The sequence below is a fragment of the Tenebrio molitor genome, chromosome 9 (genome assembly GCF_963966145.1).
Source record: "Tenebrio molitor chromosome 9, icTenMoli1.1, whole genome shotgun sequence".
Taxonomy (NCBI): Eukaryota; Metazoa; Arthropoda; class Insecta; order Coleoptera; family Tenebrionidae; genus Tenebrio; species Tenebrio molitor.
This window is the reverse complement of record NC_091054.1, coordinates 11,762,045-11,787,582: the sequence shown is the minus strand read 5'-3', so window position 1 is coordinate 11,787,582 and position 25,538 is coordinate 11,762,045. Positions and strand designations below refer to the sequence as shown.

General features: G+C 33.9%; 2 protein-coding genes across 2 annotated transcripts in view; both read left to right on the top strand.

The window, feature by feature from the left end:
• The window catches only part of LOC138138672 (uncharacterized), a 140,544-nt gene that overhangs the window by 61,881 nt on the left and 53,125 nt on the right, over positions 1–25,538 (top strand). Inside the window, exon 4 of the mRNA XM_069058680.1 lies at positions 21,180–21,297. Within this exon, the coding sequence (XP_068914781.1) occupies positions 21,180–21,297 (118 nt within the window). The remainder of the gene's footprint in view (positions 1–21,179; positions 21,298–25,538) is intronic.
• LOC138138668 (U5 small nuclear ribonucleoprotein 40 kDa protein) overlaps positions 23,058–25,538 on the top strand; it is a 208,037-nt gene continuing 205,556 nt past the window's right edge. Inside the window, exon 1 of the mRNA XM_069058677.1 lies at positions 23,058–23,068. The gene's annotated coding sequence lies outside the window, so the exon portion shown is untranslated. The remainder of the gene's footprint in view (positions 23,069–25,538) is intronic.

Genomic DNA, 25,538 nt, shown 5'->3' with positions numbered 1-25,538 from the left:
ATTTTTGCTGTGTAAACCTGGTTTCTTCCTGCTAAACAAATGTAGTATAGAACTATTATAACCTACACAAAAAGAAGTTGTCTTAAAGCGAACGGTGGCTATTTCAAGAACTTTGTTCCAATTTAAATAATAGTCTGTACAGTTATGGAAAGAAGTTTTTAAAAGTATCTAGTAAAAAAGTTCCATTTATTTTACAGTGTTTGTTTTTACCAGGCAAATTACTTGAGATTCAACCATTTCATCAAATATCCGAACAGTCTTCATTCAAAAAAAGACAAAAAAAAATGTAAAAAAAATCTGTTGTCAACAAGTTAACTATAAACAAATTAATTAGTCTTACGAGGTGTGTTGTAAAATGACATGACACTCTAAACGTATGTTGTGTTTGATTGAAATAGAATATTTGTCTTTCAAGAGGGTGCAGAATGTAATTATGTATTAATTTTGTGATTTATTAAGATATTGAATTATTTAGGCAAATAAGAAAATAAAAAGCATTCTCGAGGTTAACGATAACCAGTCAGATCCTGAATGTTTTTCAAAAAGTTACTTCAAACAACAATTTATAGATCAGATTTTAAAATATTCAAACTTACAACTCAATTTTTCCACATCTGTGTTAAAATAATACTTGATATTATTTGAAATATTTATAGAAAACACAACATATTCAGCAACCCTAATTAATCAAAAGCCCAAAATCACATAATTATCCTACCAGATTAATTTGCGTTATTGTAAACCTTTCATTATTAACTCCATTACCGCTGAAAAAAGATCAAAGAAATGTTATTAACACGACTCAAACAATTTACGCTAATTGCCATTACCTAAATTGCTACTTCTAATAATTAAACTCAGAACCTTTAACTCTTGAAAACTGCAACTATAAAATTTATTTTACGTATGGTTTATTACCATTCTCTTCGACACTGCTGAGTACTCTCCAGAGATTTGTAACGACCTCGTAGCAGTTGAGATCTTATTTGTCTAAGTTTGCGAACTGATAAACCCAACTCGGTGATTTGTACATTATTTTCGCCGTTTCCTAATTTGTCACAAGTCACTTTTTTTACCGTTTGCACCATTTACTTGGAAATGTACTACGTAAATCCGAAACTTTATTCTTCTAAAGGGACAGATATTTTGATAATTATTATGTAAACTTTCACAACATTTCATTCAAACTTATTTTTTAACATTCATGATACTTATTATTACCTTACTTTAATTAAAAACTATATAAATTGGCATTCGAAAATACATACGAGTATTTACAATTTTACTTCGTACTTGTACAGAGTGATCAAGAAGAAAACAAATCAAGAGTGTTATCTTATCTTTTGTTTTATCAAAACGTGTTTCTTAGCTTGATCGTACACATATGTATACACGTACTTGCTATACACAGTCGTTTTATTGGTTGCCTACCTCCCGAAAAATCTATTACTAATTAATTAATTAGTTAATTATTAATAATTAATGCACATTTATAATTCCAACGTCTAAAATTCATGATTTATTATAAAGTAGCTTTTGAGACCACAAATTGTCTCCGCCCATGCATTGAACGCTTATTTCTATAGAATTTCGCTACATGACCGATAATTGGCAACGCCTACTGATTTGTTTTGTTTTTGATTACTTTGTATACTTGTCTAACAAGATTTAAGTAAAAATTTGGTTGATTTTGAAGCAACGTATTTTGCGATTTTATTATCCACCATCTTTTTAATAATAATTTATGTTTTTCATTTTACTATCAAACATTCTCTACATTATATTTTATAATGTTTCGTAATCCGTCTTTTTACGAACTCCTTATACGACCCCGGAGAAAATTATCACCTATAAAACCCGAAAAATCTCACTTGGGTTTTTAAACCGAATTTATTTGGAACCTAAGAGCATTCCAGCCACAAAATACTATTGCTGTTGTACTGAATAGGCTCGTACATCTTACCTAAGTCAGTGTGGATTTGCATATATCTTTTACACAAATCAGATCATTTACTGACAAATCTTGTTTTTTATTATTCTCATTCTTTTCAAATTATACAACTGATTGTAGTCCAAGTTGGCGTAAAAACTTAATGTAAAATTTATGGTTGCCGCTCCATATGAAAATGATCAAAATTATGTGAATAAGAGAATACACACCATTCGCACAATTCACACAATTGACAGTTGGCGCCACATTGAAGTTATGTTGGTATAGAGCGGCAAAAATTTCATAACATGGGCATGGGTTGCTTCGACTACAATCATTTATAACAACTTGTATAAAATATATATTATTATTACATACAACAAAAAATGGAACGATGTGTTGTAAACAAGCACATAATGTGCTGTGAGTAAATCGACAGAACAATAACAATTTTCTCGTATTTCTGCATAGATGTTGCAGCATCAAATGATGCCAGTATAAAGTTCATCCCATTTAGTTTACACAAGCAACTCGATTACAAAATTTAATAATGCATGCTGTCTAACAACTTCATTAATTTTTTTTTGCGGTACTATCGTCGTCTGCAACAGTGGAGAATTTATGTTAAGATAGCTCGGCAGAGTAAACTGTATAACTCAAACAGTATGAAATTGAGACTGGTGTTCTTAAAGTCCACAGATTGTATTACGAAAGCGGAACGCCCTCAGACGAGCGCAATGTTCGTAAATTCTATGATAATGTGAAAGTTGTTCGATGTGTATGGAACGTTTAGGTCTCCCGAAAGTCTGCCAGAGTTAATGTTTAACTTCTACTTCCATAATGCAGAATGCAATTTCAGTTTCTTGTTTCCTGTGTTGGTAGAACTTGCTCCGTAGCGAAACTATTACTAACCAGATTAGCTACGACTGTACCTAACAGATAAACTGAATTAAAATTAAATGAAACCTACTGAATATTGTGCGCTTAAATGAACTGGTTAATTAACGAACTGGGGAAATTAACGTTTCGGTACTGTGAACATTACCAACAAGTTGCGGCCGTTTAACGCTACGGCTAAGAAAATACCGCACCTTGTAACTTGATACTGATTAAAAAACTGCACCTAAATTATTCTTATTTTTAAGCAAACGGGCACGGTTTTATTAACGTTTCTCAATATTAATTCGATCAAGTGATCAAATTATTAAAGAAACACAATCATTAGACAATAGTTATTTACATTAGACTACGGTAGGGATATTTTACAGCGCAAAAACTACGTTTCAGGCACGAGGCGAAGCCGAGCGTCGTTAATACCGTGCGAACAATAATTATTTAGATCAAAGAAGCCTTTTGAATTTGGAATGTGTTTCCGAATCTAGACAATCACATGCACGAAAGTATTTTTGGTTGCATATACGACTTTCAATTTAAATTTGCAAGTTTTTACCGAAACTCGGGCAAAGAGGTAACAGCAATGTATGTCCATTCTCCGTTAGCGAAAACACTATTACGATCCAATGATGAATCTTTTATGTTCTGAAGTAAAAACCATTTTTGCGTTAAAATTTGATTAATAGTGACAGTTGTTTGAGGTTTATTAGCTGAGTTAGCAAAGATACGAAAAATCTGACACTGTCAAAGTCATAGCCGCCCCTAAGTAATTGTTAATCGCACGATACTAGTCATACATAGTAGGTAACGCTTTCCAAAACGAGCTACATTAATTTATCACTTATCAGTCTACACAATCTCTACCTTAAAATAATTCTTGGTTTCTTAAATAATTTGTTATAAACATTTGAAGAAAAGATAGTACATACAGGGTGATTTTGAAGTTGTGCAAATATTTTAATCACGAGCTTCTGGCTTCATGTAGAACTCGGAAAAAATGTTTAAAAAGTTCTATGTCAAAAAATAAAATGACATTTATTTTTTGAGCTACAATTTTTTTTATTGCTTTTAGTCTTCCACGTTGTCAAACAACCTCGTAGGTAAAATTTCGGCACATTTTAAAAATACACCCTGTATATCATATTTTATGATTAAATTAAAATATCTGCACAACTTTCAAAATCACCCTGTATATGTTATTTGAAGAAAAAATGGTTTTGTGTGCTTTGGCTGGTTTGTCTGTCTCACTGTCTCAGCACATAAAACTTCATTTTTGCTCCTAATAACATAATGTGCTATTGATTACTGGGAAGGAAACAGTTTGTATCTTCGCTTGGAGAAATTATCATTGAAGTATTTAATCACGTGGCTTTCAACAGTTTTCTCAGAGCTATTTTTCAGTATCTCTTTAATTTACGACAACAAAAGAAGCTGACTATGTTCTGAGCGTGTTGGAATGCTTGTTTTCTTGAATAAAAATCTGGATAAGATAAGAAATTGTTATTAATAATTGCATCTAAAAGATGTTCTAATATTTGAGAAATCGTGATTAAAGATAATTTTTGTGTTTCAAATAACTGCATCCTTTTGGCTAAAAGTTGATATTTTTTCGTCGCCACCACTACATTTGAAACACATAAAATAAATATTTCGAGGGTGGGTAATCGGGAGCAATGATCCAGAAACAGGTCTGGTCGTTTTTTATTTGATAAATGGTGTCTGACTTTACGCCGTTGTGTTTAAAATTAATTAAAGCGAACGAATTGCAATGTAGGTCTAACTTGAGTCAAAAGCCGTAACTCTTCGTGTTCTTGTATTTCTCACTAGATTTAGAAACTTTGTACAATTAGCAGTCGCGGAAATAAAAATTTATGTCTTCGGTTTTGTTTTAATTAAGTTAAAGCAGAAAATATTTTAACTGCCAACATTTAATTTCCAGCACCAAAACAATAAACAAGTTCGCTCTCTCTGTGTTTCCGGTTTTATCCTTTGCACTCATTTTGAATAGAATATTTATTATGCCACCCTCGGTTGCCTTGAATAATTAGTTTTTACACGTCACTTAATTCTAATCAACTTGGTGGCACGTGATGAACTGTCTCGCTGCATTTCCTCACGCCGTAATCCGAACAATTAACATTGTTTACCATAAATGTCCCGGTGAACCAATGGCGCACAGACTGATGAATATTAAAAAGGTAAAACTGAAAGTTAAATCAACACCACCTGTTTCAAGGGTTAAAAACAACCATCTGATATAGCCAACCTCGACGTATTGCCGCGTCAATCAATCACGCTTTTAGCGGTGCGTGATAATTACCGTACGTTCAAGACATGTTTTCACCTAAAATTGGCCCAAACACTGCCGTTATAACCTTTCGAATTAACTTAAATACCTCACTTCATCCTAAAATATAAAGAACTTACTACTCTTGCAGAAAATTCTTGTACAGGTATGATAATTCCAGAGGAGTTAGCACAAAAAGAGACACTTCTATTCTTAATGATATAATATACTATTATCGGGCAATCTTCCCCCTATGGCCATCTCTCCCAAAATTATCCTATCTCTTAATTGATTATCATTTTGTTATTGACTCCACATTTTTATACAGGGTGTTTTCGAAGTTGAGGTGTTCCTTGTAACATTATTCTTAAGAATTTCAGCCTAAATCGTCTTAGTAAAATGTTTGTATTAACGGAGATAATTGATTGCATATTTTTATAGTTTTGTAAAATTTTGAGTCCGGTCCTGTCTATTTCTCCGCTGTACTAGATTAATAAACTGACGTGGCCCAGGATGGAATCTTTCCGAAAATCGCTCTGCGTACTCTCTGGATGCCGCAGCTATATTCTGATAGCATTGCCCATACTTTAGCAATACAGGGTGTTTTCGAAGTTGAGGCGTTCCTTTTAACATGTGATAGTATGCGTTGTTCTAAAGAATTTTAGCCAAAATCACCTTAGTAAAATGTGTACGGCAATGAAGATACAATAAGTTAATTTTTTTGTAATTTTTGAAACCGGTCCTGCTCAAATTTGCGCCGATTTGTTAGAAATTGGAATTGACAAAAAAAATCAAATGAGCATGGACGTTAATCAAAACTACTGTCAGAGTTGTCATCTAATTAGTCGAAATGGCTTTATTATTAGGAAAATAATGAGCTCACAGATATGTTGTAAATGCATGGGCAATGTTATCACGTTATCAGAATGCATCTGCAGCGTCCAGAGAGTATTGCAAAGCCATTTCCGGAAAGACACCATTCTGGGCCAGGTTAGTTATTAATCTAGTACAGCGGAGAAATGGACAGGATCGGACTTAAAATTTTAGAAAACAATAAAAATATACAATCAATTATCTCCGTTAATACAAACATTTTACTAAGAAGATTTAGGCTAAAATTCTTAAGAATAATGTATAGTAAGTACCTCGTGTTACAAGGAACGCGTCAACTTCGAGAACACCCTGTATATCTGTGAGCTGGTTATTTTCGTAATGATAACCCATTCCGACTAATTAGATGACAATTCTGACAGTATTTTTAATTAACGTCCATGCTCATTTGATTTTTTTTTTGTCAATTTTAATTGCTAACAAATCAGCGGAAAATTAAACAGGACCGGTTTCAAAAATTTCAAAAAAATTAACTTATTGTATCTTCACTGCCGGACACATTTTACTAAGGTGATTGTGGCTAAAACTCTTTAGAACAACGCATACTATCACATGTTAAAAGAAACGCCTCAACTTCGAAAACACCCTGTATATGGACATAAATATACAGGCTGCTTTCGAAGTTGAGGCGTTCCTTGTAACACGAGGTACTATATATTATTCTTAAGAATTTTAGCCTAAATCTTCTTAGTAAAATGTTTGTATTAACGGAGATAATTGATTGTATATTTTTATTGTTTTCTAAAATTTTGAGTCCGGTCCTGTCTATTTTTCCGCTGTACTAGATTAATAACTGACGTGGGCCCAGGATGGTGTCTTTCTGGAAATCGCTCTGCGTACTCTCTGGACGCCGCAGCGGCATTCTGATAACGGGATAACATTGCCCATACATTAACAACATATCTGTGAGCTCATTATTTTCGTAATGATAAAGCCATTCCGACTAATTAGATGACAACTCTGACAGTATTTTTGATTAACGTCCATGCTCATTTGATTTTTTTTTCAATTCTAATTTCTAACAAATCAGCACAAATTTGAGCAGGACCGGTTTCAAAAATTTTAAAAAAAATAACTTATTGTATCTTCATTGCCGTATATTTTACTAAGGTGATTTTGGCTAAAACTCATTAGAACAACGCATACTATCACATGATAAAAGGAAAGCCTCAACTTCGAAAACACCCTGTATAGATAGATAAATATATCTTATTCTGATCTTTTAAGATCAGAATAAGAAAGTAAATTGTCACCAAACACTTTTATAATTGTTTACTCCTTTTGCAGTAGGACTTCGTTGAAATATAAATCAAGGCTTGGAGATTAAAGAAAAAATTTTAATAGTACATATGTATATTATATCATAAAGAGTAGAAGTGAGTCTTTTTGTGCCAAGTTCAGAGATTGGCAAATGGGCGAAGCACAAAAAGACCTACTCTGAATGATATATATGTATGAGTACTATTTTATCTTCAAGCGGATCACAAAAAAAATCGTACATGAACTCATTTATTTTTTTTCCTGCAGTTTCATTAATATTACCTACAATTTTCAAATTTTAAAGCAACAGTAATTCCTACTACTCTTGTAATTATTGGAACTTACTTGAAATTAATAAAGTCTACAACAAATTATCAAAATGTGAATAGCAAACGATTACAACTTAGAGCTGTTTACTTTTTATTAACACTGAACGGTCATCTTGCGTTATTTTTCAATTTTGACATCATGACATCTGACGTCTATATTCACGCCATGGACACGCCCACAACGGGCGGCTCGTGATAGGCCATAAGGGAAGCGGTTAAATATTGGGTGATGATTTCGTTATTTTCCTTTTTAGAGGCTTTTCTTTAATAGGGATAATTTAATTATTACATTATTTCGTATAACTGATAAATAAATCGTGACAAATACTTCAAATGACATTACATTTGACTCAATCGATCCGCCTATGGGACACTTCTACTCCTAGGACTAGAAGTACTTCTACTTTGCTCAGAAAAAAAAAGACACTTTAACCGTTTCTATGGAGATACACAAAGGCGCGATTTTCGACTGCTTCAAGATAAAATGTATTTATTAGAATTAAGTCTGCATTTCTTAACCAGTATGAACTAATTCCGTTTTATTAATGTTTTTCTGGGTTATTACTAAAAATATGTTTATCGTAAAATCTTTTGGAGTTATTTGTAATTACAGAATCACTGGCATGTTAATGTAGCAATGTAGGTATGTATCTACTACCTTCGACAGATGTGGGCATTCATGAATGTGTGAACCGTGTAACGAACAAGCATAAACCTGTTTTCATCGTGCTACAGATGTGATACAATAGATACATCCGTTGTAAGTCACAAACTCAGATCCAATAGTTATGTTGATATTTTTTTTATATTAATAAATAATTATGAATTCGTGTCAGTTTCAATTATTACAAAAGATAATAACACGTCTCTATGTAATAATCACTTTTATACCTGTTTGTCAAATATTTGGTGGAATAAAACTCTACTTATACCTTATACATAAGGCTTCTATTGGATGATTCAAAATGATTGTGGCCAAGTATGGCAACTATGTAGGAAAATTTATGTGACAACTGTGTGGGTAGGGTAGAGTTGACATTTCCTTGACAGTTCATAGTCGCGCAATTTTGTAAGTTGTCAAATCAATGTGTAATGGAATTGAAAAAATCAAATGCACGCTTATGAAATGTCATACAAATGTCAACTCTACCCCATTCACACAGTTGCCACATAAATTTTCGTACATAGTTGCCATACTTGGCCACAATCATTTTGAATCACCCAATATTTTCTCAAATATTCTTTCACAACACTTAACGTTTCAGGGAAAGTATCTTAAGCTCGGGTTTATTTTAGGTGGTTATCCTAACAGGGAAAGGAAGTCAACATAATATTTTCACAGTTGCCAAAATAACTGCTGATTCCTTCTATACTTTTTCTGGCCCAAATTTAAATTTGATAATATCATTTAACGGCGAGAAAATAAAAGAGCATTTTTGCGACTATTTTTTATCGCATTTATTTAAAAAACAATACCTTTTTAATCTGTTTGTTTATGAGTTACATCACAAATATTTTCTCTGAAAGACTAATCAATTTATCAACCCATTATTTTATTTTTCCAAAACATTGGACCTGATAATGCATTCCTTCGAATGTAATGAATAATAAATTGTGATAATGGCTTGTAAGCTCGACTTGCATGTACTCACGCTATATTACAAAGGGTGTATTCGAATGATTGACAAGGAACTTCTTTTATTAATCATTTCATGATCCGTTACCGAGTCTTTCTAACCACTACGTTTAGTTTAAAGTTCATTTTTTGAGGGCGTGAGGCATTTGGAATTTTATTGAATTAATAATTAGCTGACTGGCCACAAACAATTTTTGTATACTCGTTGTACCGTTTACTTAAAAATCCTCAAACAAAATTCTAGTAAAAAAGAATCTGCCACATTGATTTGTTTCCAAAAAATATAGCAGAGGGGCAGTAAAGGTTAATACACATGTTGCTAATTGCTGACCCGAAACGTATTCAGAAGTGTGAAAAGCATCTTTCATTTTGCGTTTTATTTATGTGACAGGACCCACTTAATGACAGCTAATAACCGACGATTGTAGTCAATAAAAATTTCTCATATAAAAAGGTTCCCTATAGAAAGTGGCTAAATATCTGGGAGCTCGCGTCCATAAAGACGAACGGGGTCATTAGTTATAACAACCCTTTATCCTGCAGGCGGTCCAGACGTTCACTGTGATGGTGAGCGAGGGGTAAAAGCAGGACAGCAACTGATGTGCACAACCATTTTCCCTGATTCTTCTCTCTGATACACGAAAACATTATTGCTCCAACCTCACGGAATGGGCTTTTAACCGCTGATCAGATTCCTACGTACAACAGATTCAAGAAATACAATTTAAAACACAAACCGCAAACGCCCGCCAGGTCCCCACGCAAATTGCTATCTTGATAACTCGATTTGCAAATCAAAGTTTTACCTTGTGCGCTAATGAAATAGTTTTAAATTTTCTTCTTGTCTTATTCCAGACTGTGTTGTTCGTAAAATTTATTACTAAGTTCTTGAAAACAGAGCTAAATTAAAATTATTATCTCTATGGCTCATATATGATTTATTGACTGATAATTTTTTAACATCAATACGAGTCAACAATACATGGTTATTATTTGTCAAATCACATGCAGATTACTGAAGCGATATAAGCTTAGTAGCGACAGCAACCGAAAAGCTTTTATACAAACGGCTTTAAAGAGCTTTACAGAAGCGCACAACAACATTTTGTAATGCAGAGTTGCTATGTTCTACACGGCCTAAAAAAACACAATATCGTTGATTAAACCAGTTGTCGTGCGACTGTTTTATCCAAAAATTGGAAACTTTCCGCTAAAAATCAACGCAAAAAGTGAGGTTAGATTTAAACAAATGATCCGTGATCCGCAGCGTAATCCGTGGTGCGTTCACGATCGACTCTTCAACGCCTACTTGTGAGTGTTTGATGCAGTTTGCAAGAAGCTTCAGATCCATGAACGAAAAAAAAAAAATCACAGACAAATAGACCTTACAGAACATGGAAGCCATTTGATATTTTCTACTATTCAGCAGTTTTGACTTCGTAACTTTTTTATATACAATTCTAGAGTGACATTTAAAATAAATATGTATTAGAAATTACATAGATACAAAGACAAAAGTAGAAAATGTTGTGTAAATAAGGTCCAGGAAAAGTTTTAAACTGTTTTCAGCAGTACGTAGGTAATTCTGATGGAGGCGCCGGTCTGGTAAATGCCTGTTTATTATAAATATTGACAGAAAATTCGTTGTGAATTCAACAAAGTTGAAATAAATTATGTGCACTTGGTCGGATAGCGTAAATGGTGAAATATTTAATTGCGGTAAAAGTTTGCAGTTAGAATGATTGCTTTAATTCTCTATCGAAACATACCCTGATAAATCATTGGCAACGTTCTCCGAATAAATGAAACACTACAAACTTTATTTAAATATTAGTTGTTGAAAAGTACAAATAATGTACAAAACTGAGAGTAATTAGAGAATCCGCATAGCCATTTGATACAACATGTGTTCACATTCATCAAACAAATCGATCGTTTGGCAACGTTGTTTAAAATCAGTGTTTTTGTCAGCAATAAAAACAGAAAAAAGTAATGTATTCCCGAAAATAAAACCTACATAATTGCGACATTTTTACGAGGCTATGTCCAAGCAATAAAATGACGAATAAATTTCTGGATGACATATCCGACTGTATTATGTTTTTTCCTTCTACTATATTATACCTACACTACCTTATAATATGTCTACACATTTTTGGAATATTACTAATAATGTTTTCTGTGATAAAAGCTCTAGAACTGACGTTTTTATTGTTGCTCTTACCAGTTTTACATCAAGCGTGATTAATCTCCTGTTCGTTACAACAAAATCAGATTGTATTTACTGGCACGTAATTCCGATTATCTCATATCAAAAAAATACAAAAACTATTAGGATATTAGAGAACGGTAATTGATGTCTAACTAGATTTGACGCAATTAGAATTTATTCAACGGTGTGATGTGGCAAATTAATTAAATGCTATCAAACAGATCTGTCTTCTCTTCATTCCACCATTCCATGCATACCAACATAATTATAATTGATAGTATGGATATAGACATGTCAAATTTAATTGGTCTTTAGTAGCTGTGAATACATTTGTCAATGACTGGATGGCATTGATCGAACTCAATCATATGGGACAATAGGTGTACTCCGAATGAACGAACTCGATCACAACACCGTTCACAGGATACCTTCAAAATCAAATCAGTTTTATAATAAGAATCGAGTCATGTGGAACTAAAAAAGTCTGAAACTTTTGTGTATAAGTCAGCGATTCGTGCCAAACGAATTGAGGCAATCACAATTATGATGTTGGCAAAATATGTGTTCATTTGGGGACAGACGCATTTGTTAATGAAATTTATAACGGGGAAAACAGGATTCAGAACGAAACATTTTTCGCAAAATTAAAAAATCAATCAGAGCTGGAACTGTTACATTGAATATAAAAACCATCTGGAAAGATATTTGTAGCTTTTTTCGTCTTTTCAAATACAATCGATTTAGATTCACTATTAATTTACAGAGATCCGCTTCAAAAATGTTTTATCTTCAAGAGGTAGCAAAACTGTGTATCTCAATAGAAACGGTTAAAGTGGCTTTTTTTTAACCGGACTTAGGACATATTTCTGACTCTGAAAGCCCGACTAATAAAACTATAATATTCACCAAACACAGGAAGCGACATTGTGTAGTTGTATTTTCCAAAGTATTACTATGAAATCTGAATTTACTAAAAACGCTCCCTGCAGATGAGGGATTGAATATTCGTTCGCCGCTCGGAGTTTCTACCTGATTTGACAAGAATTATGAATGAGACAAAAGTAACCCTTATGGAAAATAATTTTAGTCGGGCCTTCAGAGTCAAATAAATATACTATAGCAAAATGGCCGTTCAACGTTAAAAATTAGACTTTAGACTTTCGTAGACATTACTAATATTATTGAACCATCAAGTACCTACTACTAATATAATATTGCAACAAGAGAACTAGGAATAGTACTGGCGTCTTAAAATTTGAAAATTGTCATTTTACTGTAACTGTAGCAAAAGAAAATGATTTTTTTTTTGTGATCCGCTTGATGATAAAATAGTCTTGTATAATTCAGAGTAGAAGGTGCTTCGCCCAGTTGTCGACCTCAAGTTCGTCTCGGTCTTCAATCTCTGTGCTTAGCACAAAAAGACTCACTTCTACTCCTAATGATATAATCTACTATTTTTTGAAGAATTTCATCGAACTGCCAACTTGACAAATATTTTTCAATCATGCGGAAAAGAGTTCATAGGCGTCAGTTTTTTATTGATTTAAGTGAATATCAAAATTTTTATCGAAGAATGTACAGGGTGTCTCAGCTAAGATTTTCGACCCTAATAACTCAGTTATTTTCCAGCGGATTTTTGTGAAATTTAAAATGTAGATATTTTAGACGGTGAAGAATAAAATCCCATTAATGCTATCACCCAAGTCTTAAAAACGTAATTTTTACATGCCTTTTTAAAATGTTGAATCAATTAAGATTTACATAAAAAATTGATCGTCAATAAAAAATGCTGTAGGGGAAAACTCGTCCTTGAAAGACGTCTGGTTTGCAAGAAAAAAGCAAAAAACTGTGTTAAATGTGGCTGCAAATGCAAAAACGTAGACGCGTATGAAACAAACGCGCAATTTTGCAGAATTTTGGTCATCCCTTTTCGCAGAAGCGCAGGTGACATATTTGACGTTTACCTTGCTAACCTTACAAACAAAGTTAAAGACAACATTTGGACGTAATTTATTGCTTTAATGCTTTAATTCTTCCATAAAGGACTAACACACGATCGGGATATTTTAGCAAGGTAATTTATTTCACGTACGCTTCCTGTGTCTTCAAATAAATTGACGACTCTCTTAACCTTACATTTTGTAAAGCCTACATTTGGATAGTGTTCCACGAGAAAACAAATTGTGTCATTGAAGTTCTTACGGCACTCACCTTGGGGAAATTTTTTTTCCTTTTTCAACAATATTGAAATTTCTGCTGCTTTAGTCTATTTTTAGAGTTTTGACGTTTCTAATAAAGCGCGCCCAATTTTGACAGACTTTAAAGGGTGCACAAAATGTTGCTTGGCAATTAATCATCAGTTGTTTCAAAAGATGCTGAAATATCTTCAAATTTTACATTAAATTTTTAACGACAAAATCTAATCTTTTCGTTGAATCAGACAAGTGATTTAATTGTTTATGTAGACCCCTATTTTTAATGTTTAACAATCCAATAATAATCGCGTATAATTTTCGATAAAGGAAACATGTGTTAAAATTACATTTTTTAACTTGAGGTAATTTTATTATTACTAATTGAACCTTCACGGTCTAAAATATCTGCATTTTAAATTTCATTAAAATCCGTTGGCAAATAACCGAGATATTAGGCTCGAAAGTCTTAGCTGAGACACCCTGTATAGGTACGTTCATTTCACAGTTAAATAATTAGAACATTACCAGACAATTTTCATTAAAATTTTTCCCTGCAATAAGGCAATGTAAAATCGTAAATAATTCGATGTTGACACGAACTTTCCTCGAATTTAATAATCTAAGCGTAGCTCATAAATCAACAAAGTCAGCCATTTTGTAGTTGTGAAATCGAAATAAGCCGTTAATATTTTACATAAATCAATTATCCAGGTAATTAATTCTAAATAATTACACTCTACTTTTCATAAAACAAATACAACACGCATCATTGAAAATAATGAAATATATGAGCACGGTTAAAATATTAAACATGTCCAAAATGCATTTTATGTTAATGTTATTTACAATTGTAATCAGCAACACGTCACTGACAGACTTGGGTGTTCTCGTGTTCAGCTAGTTGCATATAATAAATTGACTGCCAGGGTAATTAATTTCACATAATAATATTGACAGAGGCCACAAAGCGGCGATAGTTTTGACGGTTAATTACTTGATGAGGCTTAAAAGCGATAAATATTAAGCCGGAGGCTAATTAAAAGATTTCATGATCCGGAGGAGGCTTTTAATTAGTGCCTTGAATCGTTTATCTGCGAATTAATTCCCGATTAGAAAAACGGGCAAATATTTGCGACCGCTGAATGCGTGAGAATAAATTTTGTGGGTCCTCTGGGCGGACGTAAAATTTATGTTTGATATATTTTATGTGTTCCGTATGTTCTGCTGGGCCCACACAACAGCGTTTTTATGTATTTTTGCGGCCCTAACCTATTCACCCTCATAGGTTACACTTGATATTTACATATACGGGTATTGCTGGATTTAGTGGAACACATAAAATTACAAGTTTATCGTGGATCTCTTGTTGGTTTCTGAGTTGCCCGCTAATGTTGCCTTTTATTCCGCCCTCTGAAGCTTTAATTTTTCGAAGCTGATGACCTTAGGCTTCGTTCGGGGCTGAAAAAGAAATCAAACACTGTACCAAAGTACATATATCGAGTGTTCATTTAAATTTCTCCTCAAAGTTGACGTTGAAGAGTCGATTGTGAAAGCACCACGGATTTACAGATCACGAATCAGCTGTTTAAATCAAATCTAACCTCACTTTTTGCGTTGTTTGGGTTTTTACTGAATGGTGCGTTTACAATCAACTCTACAATGCTAACTTTGACGGAAAATTTAAATTAACACAAATAACAGTAAAAAAAAACAAAAATAATTTGTGAATCGAACTATAGTCCTTTTTTTTTATAGTCCGATGAGCTTAGTCCAAATCAAGAAGTCGACATGACCTGCGTCTGCTTTCGAGTTTCGACATTTGACAGCAGTGCATGGTTCTACCAATATTTAAAAATTTATTTAGGCAACATGAGACAGATACCATAACAAATTTCAATTTTTAAGATTTTGAGTTGTGTTCTTTCGTGCTTTGTTGGTTTTTCTGCAAATTCATTCCTCCGTTTTAATTTTGTCTTTCAAAAAACCGCTCCCTTCAGAACCCTTTTGATAACTATTTACATATCAACTAATAGGTCAGATATATTAAAAATTGTTGAAAACAGCACTAAACGACCACGTTTAGACTGTCTTTCTTTCTTCCTAGATTTTGTTTCGGCAACGCCATGAATTAGTTTACCCCCTTACCTGTTAACTTCCAGTCTTGCAAGTTTCCGCGCAATTCCAATATTATTTTTGCAATTTACAAATTCTGTAAATGAATCTGTCCACATGCTTTTCGTTGGCATCATACGGAGGACATTTCAAGCAAAATTAAACAAAACTATCACAAATAATGTGGTTGAAACGTAACCTAAAAATTTGACGTCGCTAATGTAATAAACGTACAACTCGTGTCTTGCTCGAATCACACATGCTAAAGCGAGATGCATAGTGGGACACGCTTAATACAATACGTACAAGAATTCAATAATTTGTTTACATTATGTTGAAAAGAAATAGCAATATGACAGTTGTTCTGCTTTTTAATTGATACATCGGACTATAATTAAAAATTGTCTATAGATCTATTGAATCCGCCTGACAAATTTTGGTTTAATTTGAAAGAAAAGTTGTATTCTGGTTCGTGCGAGGTTAGCTGGTCGCTTTTCCGGCCGCTTAGTAGCGATTAGATGGCCAATGGTGTGTGTAGTCGGCCATTAGGGCGCCCATAGAATCGGCCATAGATATTCCTGTGATATATTTGAATAGGTGCAACATTTAGTGCGCATAAATGGGGCAAGCTGGCGTTGCGCCATTAATTCTCCAGTCGCGGAGTCCAACTGGGTGCATGCATGCATAAGTAATGCCTAAAGGATGTAAATCCATCGGCTGTAGAGCATCAGGATGTAGTCGGCAACGCCACTAACGGCGGCTCTTTAACCCGCCCAGAATCTAAGCGGACGGTCCAAATGAAAGCGAAAAAGAGGAAATCAGCAAAAAACACCAACACAGCCGGGGAAAAATAAACAAATTTGGCCGTAGCGAATATCGACACGGCCTTCGTGCTATATCAATTTTAACTCCGTCCGGCTCAGAAAGTTGGAAGTTTTCGAGTATCTGAATCATAAAACTGAACGGCTTCAGTCACGGAAGGACTGTTGACTTGTGCTCGAACGAACTCTGCATCTAATTAGAGGGTAAGATAAATAAAAGTTTTGTTATAGAAGGAGAACATTTGTTACATCTTTTCAGCCGTGCTGAATATTATTATACGACAAAAGTCACCCTCGACGTTGAATTATTTATACAAAGACCGACCATTAATTAAATTAGGGAGTTTCGAATCTAACAACTCAACAGTCTAAGATAAAATCGAAACTTTACCAATTAAAATATCTCTACAACAAATTTATTTCTTGATAATTATACTTTTGATTTAAAAATCTGTGGTAAAAACGCTTTACAAAAGTACCTATCAAACGGAATTTTTAAATACTTGCACAAACCTTCCAGCTTTTCCTCTTACAAAAGTCGACTGGAATATTCATACCGATTTTAATCAGACGTCATCTATAATTAATAAAAACTAGGTTGAACGTCTTTCTCACTTTGTGAATCAATTAAACTTATCGATTTTGCTTACGGCAAGTTGGGATTTGCTGCCACTAGTAGCCTAAGGGTTTCCTGTTCTCTCGAAATTCTGCTCCACTAAACCATTTAGTAAATATCCTGCGTTTAAAGGAATCGTTTTCCCGATTTGATATGATTAATTTGCATAGATTTATTTTAGACTGCAAAGTATAGTCGTTATTCGATGTTAATTAAATTTGTTTAGCTGCTAAACTAATATGTACAATTTCTGGAGTTTACCTGTCCCACTGTTGAATTCGATTGATGCTTTATTATTGACTGTTAAGTTATCAATTATTACATTCCAAGTCATGCCGACTTAATTGTCATAACATCCCATATGTAATTCTAAATTAGATCCATCTTTTAGATTACGAGTATCTTGCGCTTCAACTGTTGATTTATCTGTATTTGAATCATTTTTATTTCTGTTAAATTTTCTGACCCATTTTAAAATATGGTGTAATTGGTTTTTAGTTCTTTTCTCAGAATTTGTACAGCAAAGCGCAAACACGGAGTTCGATGTTTTGATGTCATTCTCATTGTTAAACAAAAATTTCATTGTTTTTGTTTGGGTTGCTTGAAAATGTACAAGATAATTATCCAGCAAGAAAACGTTCGAATTCTGTCTTTGTTGAACACGAACCATTTTCAAAAATGTTTATCCTATTTTAATTGACGCTACATTTCAAATATTTGTAAAATTGTGTTTTCTTTTCAGAATTTTCTTAGATATACAGGGTGACTTTGAAGGTGGTGCAGATATTTTAACCTGTGATAGAACCCCACAAAAAGTAACGGTTGAGCTAATAATGCCTTATACAAATGTTGATTATTTCGATGAAAAGGGACCAAGCGATTTTCAACAAAAACATCATAGTAGACTTTTTTTGTTGTCATTGAATTCAAAATTAAGTCACTTTGACAAGAACGTCAATTTAAATCACAAATGTCTCACCAACCTGGCGAAAATCGATATGATTTTCCCAAACATAATAATTATACATACGATTTTTTATATTAATACAGTTAGACGCAAGTTGATGCTTTATTTTTTATTTACTTGTTTATTTTGTTTTGCTGTTTTACGTAGGACACGAAGGCTGAAACAACACAGAAACACAAAATATTTTTTATTACATCTGTATGGAATGGCAAATTGTGTACCTTGTGAAATTTTGTTTTGAGTTAAAAAACAAAACTGAATTATTTATCATGTGTTTTGTACCGGTTAGCTATAATACTATACGTCACTATTAAATAATAGTGACGTAAGAGATTTCTCAATTTGATTCATATGAAAACCTTTCGGATCCAATTAGCAAAGCGTCGCCGGCCTTGCATGATTTGAAAACGTGTGGACTCAGGAAAACTTATTTCCTAAATATTTATATAGTATCAACAGAAAAATGAAATATGGCGTGCACGAGCTGCAATGGCATTTATAGAAATGTGGACTTTATTTACACGCACGAGATAATACGATCAATTTAACTACCCCCATGTTTTAGCTTTATTACCCTTATCTACTTTTATATTTCCCAAATAACTAAATTATCATTGCTACATAGTAATGCCATACTTTAAAATATTGTCTTGTTGTTTTCATTTCTTTGATGTCACTTTTGTATATGTATTTTTAGAGCACTAAAACAAATGGAAGGAAACATGTATATGTTATTGAGAAAGAAATCTTAGAATTAACAGAAAAAAATGGAACAAAACGCATACGAAGGTGACAGAAGAAAAAACTGAAGAAAAAAGTAAGAAAATATTCTAACGATCAACTCGGTAATGGTTTTACATAAAATCAATAAAATAAACCTAAAACAATTTGTCTTGTAAGTACATACATAGTCTGGATGAAAAATGAACTAATGTGAATATAATCAGGTAGAAGGTCTTTTTGTGCTTCGCCCAGTTGCGACCTCGACTTCGTCTCGGTCTTCAATCTCTGGGTTTAGCACAAAAAGACTCACTTCTACTCTTAATGATTGTCTCATCGTAGTAGGCGTTGGTGACGTAGTTGAATGTGCCGCAAGCTTTATAACATGAGTGAGACTAGCATCGCCGATAGGTAGCGCTGCTGGCGGTAATGTAAATTTGTCTACTAGTTTGTCTAACGTTGCGAAGCTAGCGGCACATCTTAAATATGTGTGGGTTTTCAACGCCAACTGCGATGGGACAATCATTTATAATGACCCTGTATTAAAAACATACTAAACATTCAGATGTTCACGATTGAAGAACTACAAATAGTATTATAAATTTGCGACTACGGAAAGCATATGTTACGGAGACAATTTACAAGTGGCTAATTAATTTTGAAGAAGAGATTAGTGTTTAATTCTTATTACTAACTACCGTAAAAGGTTCTGAAGAGAAAATTACAGCTTAATAAAGTTTGACATCATACATACTAAACTAGGTTTAGAGCGTTAATCATGGTTTGAAATTGCTCCGTAAATAGAAGTCATGCTGAGTAACTTTTTGAAATAATAGCTGTAACTAAATAGGTTCTGCCAGGATCACGTCTACAATTTCAATTTGTAATAATCTGACGGAAGAAGCCTAATTAAACTTGATGAAAACTTGCGACGATTGCACAGCATACCATATCAGGAGCAGAAAACTTTCTCATAAAAATCTGGTCTCTATTAAAGCAAATCGCATTAGTCGTGCCTTCAAAGGTACTTCATCAGCATCTGGTATTACCATTGAGAAAGTACAGTGAGACATTATTTGAGGAATATGAAGTAGAATCGTCGATGATTCGTCTGTTTCAGTCTAATAAGACGTGATAACCGAGTAAAATTGACGTACGTATTGTGAGGAAAGTTTGGAAAACGCCGAAACTTTGTTACAAATGTAATGAACAAACGTATAAAACGTCTCGTCCTCTTAAAGAGCGCCGATGAAATTTTAAATTTATCGATCACTTCCACCCTTAACTGAAAATTTTATGTCGAAACTTCGCGAGCAAAGCGTTTATGAGTTAATGGCAACCGGCTGTTGTAATTTATTTTAATATTTTCAAACCGAAACTTTTCTCTTTTTACGTGTCTATGGAATCCTGCGTTGTCCTCGAATATTGATCGGTGTTTATTTAAATATTTCGTTTTAATGCTACATCAAGAGATTCGCTTGAAAAAAAACAAAACCTCTCTCTTTCAGTAAATTATTCGAGCGGAAGAGATAACAAACACTGCTCAACTTGTAGACTTTCGACCCTCAAAATCCACTCAGATTATTCGTGACCTACTTCATTACAGTTCTGATTATTAAGTTATATCGGATTTCTGATAAAAATCGTTCTAATGATGATAATTAAAATAATTGAGGCACTCTCGGACGTTTCACAAAAGAACTTTTTCACTAATCACAACGCTCTGTTAATCGCGAGCGTTCCAAATCTCGGTACAGCTCTAATCGGCTTTGCTTCGAATTGAGCCAATCCAATCAATTTTTGAAAGTATCACTCGACCTAGTCAATGATGGCAATCAGGGACTTTTATTTGCAGTTCGATGTAGAAATTTTACACATATTTATTTTGCGCAACTTTTCGAATTTGCTGAAATACTCGTCTAAGACCAAATTCGAATTAGAACTTTTTGTTTGGTATTCAACGTAGATTGGCGTGTCATAAATATTACGCATCATTTTTACTACACCCTGTATACTCTGACTCAACCTAGCAGTCACATTTTTTCAAAAATTTATATAATATTCACTCTCACATTCCGTTGGGGTCCTGCAAAAGTGTCAGAGTAAGTACTAACAAAACTTTGAATTTATCTCTTTGTTGAAAGTTTCCATGATCTCTTTGCACTTACTCCAACATTAGGGCAGATTCCCCTGATGTCGATAACACAAATCTCTCTAATTGTTTTGTCTTCATTTCCAAAATTAGTAACATATTTCTGAAAAGTTCCACAATAACCCAGAGTAGAGTCTCATGTTGTGTTTTGTTTCAGTACCCGAAAAGGAACTTCTTTTGAGGCGACTCGACGCTGAAGAAGGACTCATGCGGGTACAATGTCTGGCAGACGGAGTATTTCCCAGGCCAGTTATGAGTCTCCGCTCTCAAGAAAGGTAATTATAGTCGACGACGTGAGGAGCAAAGCGCTAATAAACACCGCACTATTACAACACTGTGCATTAAAGTTTATGAGTCGCGATGAAACTATTACTCTTGCACAATTGAAATGTTAATAATATTTATTCCAGTGCATGTCCCGTGCTAAAGCGCAGAGCTTAAGACCCAGTTGTTACCAAAGCAACTTTAAAATGCGCAATGAAATTTGCTTCCGAATCAATTTTCGTAGCCGCAGGAAGTGGTCAGTATAAAACCAGGAGAATATGTTTCTGAATCATGAAAATAATTTAATGGTTCATAAATATCGAAGTAAAAATTTATACCGTACGTCGTACGTGTTTTATTTATGAAGTTATAAAAGCAATAATGTATAAGAGAGTGCACGTTAAAAGACAAAAAGATTAACAATAAAGGGCCAATTAATATTTAGTGGAGTGTCGGGAGCGATGACTGAATAATGGGTGGGCGTTGCGGGTGGTTCATTTTTATTTAAGCCGCTTGAGCAGGGATCGTGGAAAGTATTCATCACGTAATAAAGATTTTTCTGAGGGAGAAAAGCAATAAAAGTAAAGTTCCGGCGGGGAACACATAACACAGCACGCCGTGTGGCTGTTATATAAAAGTTGTAGATCTTGAGAGGTTATTCTATTTCTACATCCTTTCTTCCAAATTACGAGGCGCACTATACAGCACTTGGGATGACCACGGGCCACTCTTATCTTTTCACACACCACTGACTTCGGCTTTCATAAAAATGAAAAGAATCTCTCTTTCTCTGGAACGAGAAACACAGAGCACTGGAAAATATGGAATTTGGACGATTTACTACGACACGTCGGGGACCCCGAGAAATTCATCCGGGCGGGGCACAGGTGGTATAGCGGACAGGTGCTTCGTTTCAATTAGCCATCTTCGACGGCGGTTCGCGTGAAAGAAACGGCCAACACGCACCCAGCTTTATCCGACGAACACACAAAAAACGAATGTAAACGATCCCGTGATAAATTTTGTCCCAATTGTTGCGAGGTGTTATTAAGAAAGGCGCCGAGGTCATATTTTCAATAAGATCATAAATTCGATCAAATTAAAGCACTCTGAATATAATAAATTTTGTATAAATGCGGTCTAAAAAAAATCATTATTTATTAGAAATTCAACTCACCCACGTATTAAGCTTCCAAAGCAACTACGATGGCCAATCATCGACGGAACTTCCAAATTGGTTTCAGAATTGAGGATAACATCTAATAAGAAATTAGATTCCTTTTCAAATTAAATCACGTTAATTGGAAACGTGATATTTTATTCTATTAGTTCATCAATGTGCGTACTTTGATGGTTTAGTTTCAGGCATTTTTATAAATGTAGAAAAATGACAGCTGACAACTAACTGACTGAACACAAAAATACAAAGTGTCGTATGTCAAGAGTTCTGTGGAATTCGAATATACATATTTGATTTTTGCCGCTCTGTAGCATAATGTGGTAGCAAGTAGAAAAACCGAGGTTATGTAATTAATGATAGGTTTTTAATAAAGACTGTTGTAAGATGAAAAGTAATTAGAATAAGTATAAAAAAGTTGAAGAAAATCACAAGCAAAACAACTAAGACGGGGAATTAACAATTGATGCTAAGATTTAATAATTTTACATTTGACAGCTCTAATGGCTGGACATAGTTCGACACAATAAAATTATAGAGCCGCATAATTCCACAGGACTCTTGATATACGTTCTTTGAGAGACACTTCGTATAACGACAGTGGAATAATGTGCAAACTTAATAGTGAATATTACACCCATCTTTCTTTATAATTGCGAATGGTAATTCTATAGTGACAATAAAAGATATTGAGGATTAAACCCAGTACTGTGATGAGATTCCCCGCGGTTGTATTTTGACGTATTATTATTAATATAAATTTTTTTGCAAAGACCCCATTACTTTTCAATAATACATATTTTCTTCAAGGAAACAACTAAGCCAACCCAAAACGTCAACCTCTCGAAGGTAATACCCAGATCTGGGTATTTATGGTCACAAATACCCAGATTCTTTAGAAGACATTGCTGCCCATTACCAACTTCTCGACAAATACTTTTTTTTCTTCTTTTATTAAATTATGAAAATGAAAAACCATCTGGACCATCCAAATAATTCATTGTCGAGTTCAATGCATATCGTTCCTGATAAAATTCAGTCTGGCTTCTTTGTGACAAACCGTTAGTAGCTTTCCTACAAGCGACGTCGTTTTAAGTGATCGAATTTTTTATTATTCTTTGACCAATTCTTAGGCCAGCGCCACATCTGACGGATAATACGCGACCGATCGCCGCGTATCGTCTCTTTGGTGGTGCAAATGGACCATAACGCTACGTATTATCAGCATGGTGTGGCTAGTTGTATAAATATTACAGTGGCATACGAGTAATATAAGGGACAGGCGGTCGCGGATTTTACGTCAGATGTGGCCCTAGCCTTACACTTGAAGCAGTGCCAATTTTTTGCTTCATTTGTTTGACTGCAAATAAAGAATTTGACTAGTCACTAATAATCGCTCTTCTTTCTCTTTCTGATGTTGCACTGTCTTTTTTTCACTGCTGAGCTGAGAAAATTAATACTTCAAAATACCATTTTTTCCTCTTTTTTGAGTTTTAAGTTAGGTCGATTCTTTGATTTTGGACAATTTTGGAACAATTTCTTGACTGGAATATGAAGACTCTGAAAGTGAAGTAACTGTACAAGAAGCATTGCACAACTGCAAGAAACAGAAAATCCTGGAGAGTTGCTCGATATTGGGTCTCAGACTCTGTGGGACACCGCGATTTTGGTTTACATTGTTAAGGGCCATGTTTTCTGCCTCATAATTCAACAACGGGTAGAGACAACAAAATTTTCTCTAAAATCATCAGGGTTGATGTGATTTGTCTAAACCTTCTCATGGCATTCTTATTAGACTTCATTCTTCATGAAATGTTTTCGACAAAAGTAGAAAGAAACGAATAGCGATGGCAGTCGGTGTCAAGTATGCGAAGACGAAGACAGTTTTTTCTAGACATTTCATATGATTCTAAAGATATACGGCTGAAATGATTGTCCAGCAACGTAGGTCTAGATTAATTATTAGACATTATTTGTAGGATTTTATGAAATGCAGCAATCAGTCTAAAATTAATTCTTCCTACTGAAGATCCAAGAAGGCATTTCTCTCTCCTTGGTCTGAATTTTGCTTAGATTTTGAAGCATATTCATTCCTATTTCATGCATATTTTAAATTCTACCAAAGGAATTACTTCAGCATTCGATTTTACAAACTCTTAAAAATTATTTTACTTCCGTCTTGTTAAAAGCAGTGATTCCATTGAAACTTGTTACTCTAGAGTACTCTTACTTTGGGGAACTTTTAGCCAAAAACTCCTTTGAGAAAATTCTGTAAACCGTACTTTTAATACGGGTAAGAAGTATTAATAACCTCTATATTAGTCAAATCAGTTTAAATGCATTTGCAATGTTCTAAACTCTAAAGGTCGACACGAAATGAAATTGCATTAAAGGATCAATTAATATTATTTTATTACCGTGCGATCGAAAATTTAAAAAAAATCGAGAAGGTCGTTATTAATACGCTTCAGTTGGCAACACGTAAAAATTTAATTCATATGTCATTACAGTTGTAATCGTCATTATTAATAATTATTGACTATTAAAATTTGCTATTACAGTATGTATATTCCCTTTAGAGCAAAACATTTTCATTGTGCAGTGTTACTTCAGAAATGGAGAAAGACTTGAGAACGGCGAATTGTCCTATTCGACACCTCCAGTTTTTGAGGAATTTCAACAACAGTTTCCGGACTTTCAAGGCACTTACCAACAACTTGATTATTTTGTTTTTCGATACCTAAAAACAACGTATTCAAAAACAGGCCTGGCATAATTCCGGAATTAATCCAAGTAATTACTGATAACTGCAATTCAATTGATGTCCCGACTTTGCAAAATTCATTTGAAAACATGAAGCGAACAGTAACATTATGTTTGGAAGCTGAAGGCAGACATTTCGAACATTACCCCAGTTTTTGTAATGATACGTTTGGACCTCCCTTTTGCACAATGTTTGAGCTATAGAGCATTCATTTTAAATGTTGGGTTTTGTAATAAAACTTACCTGCTTTGATATTTGTCCGAAACTCAGTGAATTTAAAACTGTGTTCAGTATATTCGGGTCCAAAATTA